Source organism: Pimephales promelas, chromosome 9, assembly GCF_988280905.1.
Source record: "Pimephales promelas chromosome 9, fPimPro1.hap1.1, whole genome shotgun sequence".
Lineage (NCBI taxonomy): Eukaryota > Metazoa > Chordata > Actinopteri > Cypriniformes > Leuciscidae > Pimephales > Pimephales promelas.
In genome coordinates this window covers 22,463,845-22,468,942 of record NC_142777.1, presented here as the reverse complement: position 1 = coordinate 22,468,942, position 5,098 = coordinate 22,463,845, and the positions used below count along the sequence as shown (strand labels likewise).

The 5,098-nt window shown below is 35.8% G+C and overlaps 1 protein-coding gene across 2 annotated transcripts; it reads right to left on the bottom strand.

Moving 5' to 3' along the window:
* Positions 1-120: 120 nt before the first annotated feature.
* On the bottom strand, positions 121-4,567 carry f9a (coagulation factor IXa). 2 transcript variants are annotated; one of them, XM_039664707.2, is made up of 8 exons: positions 4,432-4,567; positions 4,115-4,290; positions 4,023-4,047; positions 3,737-3,850; positions 3,523-3,657; positions 3,046-3,350; positions 2,753-2,879; positions 121-1,710 (listed from the first exon to the last, which is right to left on the bottom strand). In XM_039664707.2, exons 1-8 carry the CDS (start codon positions 4,484-4,486, stop codon positions 1,130-1,132), a joined length of 1,518 nt encoding a protein of 505 aa, XP_039520641.2. In that variant the 5' UTR covers positions 4,487-4,567; the 3' UTR covers positions 121-1,129. The 2 variants fall into 2 exon arrangements, with proteins under 2 accessions (XP_039520641.2, XP_088990996.1); XM_089134870.1 differs by having other exon boundaries at positions 4,115-4,278; positions 4,432-4,555.
* Positions 4,568-5,098: the final 531 nt, after the last annotated feature.

The window sequence follows — 5,098 nt, the reverse complement described above, 5'->3', positions numbered from 1 at the left end:
TTTAAAAAAATATAGATTTTTTTTTAAATATATACCTTTAAAAGTTTCTTATGCTCACCCTGGCAGGATTTAAAATAAAACTAAAGTAAAAAAAAAAAAAATACTGTGAAATATTACAAATCAAAAGAACCATTTTCCATTGTTTTCAGTGTCACATGATGGTTCAGAAATCATCATAATGTGCTGATTTGGTGCTCAAGAAACATTTCTTATTTTCAATGTCGAAAAAAACATTTTTTGTGGAAATCATGATTAAAAAAATCCAGGATTATTTGATGGATATGAAGTTTAATTTAAAATAGATACCATTTATTACATCATATATGTCTGTCACTTTTAATCAGTTATTGTGTCCATGCTGAATAAAAGTGAAAACATTCAAATAAAATAATATATATTATATATGAATTAAAAAGCTTACTAACCCCAAACTTTAGAACGGTGGTGTATATATAATATATTAATAATAACAATGGTTTAATATACAACTACTAGATTTTTAGACTTCTTAGCATTAGAGTCAAAAACACATATACATCATAAACACTAACGGTATCTCCAAACTAGACTCAAATGATGAAAGGATCTTTCACAAGTGAGATGTGAGAGAGCCAAGGCTTCCAGTGTTTATGGGTAAGATCCAGTGATTTTCAGAACGCTGTTGAACTCTTTATGGGCTTCTGGTGTCAGATATTCTCAGCTATCCTCTAGTTTTCCCTCTTATGCAGTGAAGTTCAAAGCCTGATGGGCAACATTAAGGTTTCCTTTGCTGTCTGAATGAGAGGTTCAAACCGTGCAGCAAGACTACTTTCCTTAATAACATGCTTGCTTTCATTAGACCACAGGAGAAAAAACTGTGCTACTGAGAATAATTGTTGATTATAAAATGTCCTTATGGGACAGCAAAGACACTAAGTCATGCATAATTGATGAAATGCTGCACAGGCTTTTTATGATGGAATCTCTCATTGGCCGGCCAGGTCATGAGAGACGGGCCATGATTACAAGCCATTACAATGGGATCTATGGATTAGGAACAATCAAAAACAATTATTTGACTTGACAAACATCAACTCATTTTCTCAAGGTTTGAATGTTGCTTTCTCTGAGACTTGAAGAGAACTCAAGATCATTGGTCCACATTTGTAGACAGTACTCCCTTACTAACACCCATCACATGCTGTATCCAACGATAATAGTTCCCAACCTGTGTGTACACCCCATACTTCCCTTTCTTAGCACATTCTTCTCCCCAACTCACAATGCCTGTGAGGAACCAGGTGTTGTGGTAGCGCATGGCATGAGGTCCTCCGCTGTCCCCCTGACAGGCGTCTTTAGGAGAATCAGAGTATCCCGCACAGAACATGAAGTATGTGATTAGGTCACTGCTGCTTTCCTTACATGCTGTTCTGTCCACGTAAGGCAATTCAACCTTCTGTAAAGTCTCTGCGCTTCGTCCTTGGAAGCGCAGACGTCCCCAGCCGCTGACAGTGGCCAGAGATCCAGACTTCAGCAGTGAGTTGGAGAAGAGCATGGGTCCCAGGCAGATGGGACGTACCGTCGGAGTAAACTGGATGGGGGTGCGCAGCCGCAACAAGGCAATGTCATGATTGTAGAGGCTTAACTTGGAGTTATAACTTGGATGAGAGATTAAACGGGTGACCTCCAGATTCTGTTCTGTGTCTTCAGTCTTGGAGATGTCATACTCCCCTGTGAAACATTGGTTGTTAATATTATTAATAACTGGTCTTTAATCAGTAAATTTTCAGTTAGAATATCTAATGTTTTGTAAAATACATTACATTTACCTGATAAGCAAAGCTGCATAAGATCATGTTTTTGGAATTAAGTCTCTTATTCTTTCCAAGGATGCATTTATTTGATGTAAAAACAGTCATATTTATTACAATTTCAAATAAGTGAATACAATTTTTGGTTACACTTTATTTTAATGGGTTCTTGTTACAGTGTAATTATACATTTATTTAAGTATCGAGTACTGATTTATTAATGTACATGTACTTACTATAGGGTTGGTTTAGGTTCAGTTGCACATGTAATTATGCATAATTTATAGTTATTACTATAGTAACTACATAAAATAATGTTACCAATTTGTTTCTCTTTTAATATATCTTAAAATGTATGTTATTGGTGGAATTTTCAGCCCACTTTTAAGCAGAAATCATTCTAATATGCAGATACATTTTTTTTCTTCACGATTCTTTGATGAATAGAAAATTCAAATGAACAGAATTTATTTGGAATGGAAATCCAATTTTTTGTGCAAAATTTTTGTATAAATTATTTTTATAATGGCCTGTCAAAAGTATTATTTCTTTTTTTATTTTATTTTTTTTTTTAACTTTTTTGAATGTTAGTATAGGCTATACAGTATTTTTAACTATATTTTTGAATATTTCTATATCTTATTATTTTGCTATTATTTTGCTTAATCTATTTTGCAAGATATATTTTCTAAAGTCTTTATCATCTTCAAATGATTTTGTGTTTTAATGTAATTTTATTGTGTTGTATTAAGTACTTTATTAAGAAAATACTTTTGAAGTGTACAGCCAAACATTGGGCTTGTATTGTATATTAATTATTTGTAGGTCTGTACTGTATGCTTAGACATTTTATAATATTATATATTTAAATATTAAGCGGGGTATTTAGCACCATATATCAATTTATTTTAGTCTGTTTCATTGGCTGTAAAAAATGCTGTTGTTCTGTTATCAGGTCTTACCGACTCTGATGAAGAAGGATCCATTCTGGCCCCCTAGCAGACAGTGTGCTGCAGTGATGACCCATAACGGGTTCAGAATGGAGCCTCCACAGAACACCTGCTGCGTTGAGCGCGACACCAGCGCCACCTACAGATCAGCAGTCAACTGGGATAAGTGACATCATTTTTGGTGCATAAACAGATTGGGTTGTAGTAGATACACAAATAACTCCATAATTTACTCCTAGATTATATTTTTCATAGTTCTATATGACATTTTTTGTCTGTTAACACCTAAACTTTACAGTCTTTACCTGCCAAGGGATTTCTCCAGGTAAGGCCGCATTGCCACCAACAATACGGCTTTTTGGAGCACTTACTGTAGGCGACGTCAAAACATCAGCAAAAATCCACTTAGGCAGTTTAACATGAGATGGTGAGAGTTCCCCTTCTTTCCGTTTAGAATCTGTAGGGATTGTTTGATTGTCCAGTTTGAGTATGTTGGATGTGGATTTGATTGTCCTATTGGAGGACTGTGCAGATGTGTTCGTAACAGAGGTGGGGCCACTTGCAAAAGTTTTCACAGCTGTTTTACTAGCTCTGCCACAAGGGAACTTAACTGGTAACACATACAAAAACACAAACAAGTTTATTTTCTGAAATGTTTTGGAAGCACAGAAATTGTGCTTGCAATGTCTTTCTAAATGCCACTTCTGGTGTTTTGTCACCGTATACGAGAAGTGTTAAGAATTTGGAGCAATCAGACAAAAGATGTTGGCTAAATAAATCACCTGTAGGTTCACACTTGAATCCATCTTCTGTGAGTTTGTATCCGGATGCACACTGACACTCTGTCCCACGAGACTCCAGCTGAACACAGAAATGCTCACAGCCACCATTATCAACATCACACTTTTTGGCAGTCACTGAGAAACAGAACAAAACATATTTTAACGCTAAGAACACGGTGCAATCAAACTTGAGGAAAGCGATGTCTGGTCAAACCTATTTCGCAGTTTTTTCCGACAAAGCCTGGCAGACAGTAACAGGTGTATGTGCCTATCTGGTCCTCACATGTGCCTCGGTTCTGACAGGGTGATGATTTACACTGGTCCCCATCTAACAAACAGGATCATTTGTGAACAACTGGTCTTTTTTCATCTGGTATTTAATGTCCAGTTCAAATAATGTGTTTGTCTTAGGTCCAGCAGAAATCAACACACATCTCCACTGCCTCACCATTTAGTGTAGGCCTAAGTAAATATAAAAGTTAATGATTTAACAGACTTACCAACATAACTCGCCCAAAACTCCATCTGAAAAACACACTCGCCATGTTACACAACGCAGTGACAAATGACGAACCACAACTTGTCCACTCACTGTCTTTTCATCATTTTCAAAGGCTTCTCTGGCCTCCTCCAGGACGCACTTCTCCTCCATGCACTCCCTCTCCACGTTTCCATTCAGAAACTCCTCAAACAGTCCCGTGTTTGCTCGTCTGCGTCTCCACAAAATGCTGTCAGCTTTCTCCCCATCTAGGAACACTAAACCTGGGGCTGTTACAGAGTTATTACTAGAGAAGAACTACTGAAAGCGTATGTGTGAATTTGATAATTAACCCTCAGAGAGTCAGAAGGCAAATCCCAAGTCTTTCAGAAGTCTGATTTATGAGGCGAATAGTTGTGTATAGGTCTTACCTGCGAAGGCCTGCAGCAAAATATACGGGAAAAGAACAAGAATGAACGAAGCCATATGTCAAACCAAATTCAGTCCCTTATTATTCCACAGTGAGCAGACAAATAACCCGATCCTACGCTCCAAAGTACACATGTCAATCAGAATGGCACAGGACATGCTGTTTGAGTCACAGAAATAAAATTAGAACAAAATAAAATTGATTTTACTGAACATTTCACAATCACAATTAAAGTTGGCAATACTCGAAAATCAAAATTAATACCATTTTACTATTATTATGGTCTCTAATTGGGTGACTTTTTAACTGGTGGTCCAGTCAAATTTAATGTTAGATAATAGTTACATGTCTTAAATAACTATTTTTTTTTACATTCGTATTTTAGATTCACTACTATTTAACTAGCCTATTCAATTTGGCTTTTATGAAGATTAGTGTAATATGTAAATCTCAGATATGCTGTTAACATAATTTGTTTTAGTATAATGTCAATTAAAACATTTAAATTTACACGTGTTTTACTTTGCAGTATTTATAATATTACATTATTTTTTTTCTCCCACACAATATAGATGGATTTTTATACATGGGTTTTATATTTTATTTTTAGATCGTGTTGTTCGGGAGTCCTTGGCATGAAAATGTTTCCAGGATCAAATCTCCACCAG

Excerpts from the sequence above, each read along its gene's own strand:
- f9a (XM_039664707.2), bottom strand. The coding sequence starts at position 4,486 with ATGGCTTCGTTCATTCTTGTTCTTTTCCCGTATATTTTGCTGCAGGCC. Across the intron at positions 3,658-3,736 it reads CGGAAAAAACTGCGAAATAG|TGACTGCCAAAAAGTGTGAT; the intron begins GTTTGACCAGAC and ends TCTGTTTCTCAG. Across the intron at positions 3,351-3,522 it reads ATTCAAGTGTGAACCTACAG|TTAAGTTCCCTTGTGGCAGA; the intron begins GTGATTTATTTA and ends ATGTGTTACCAG.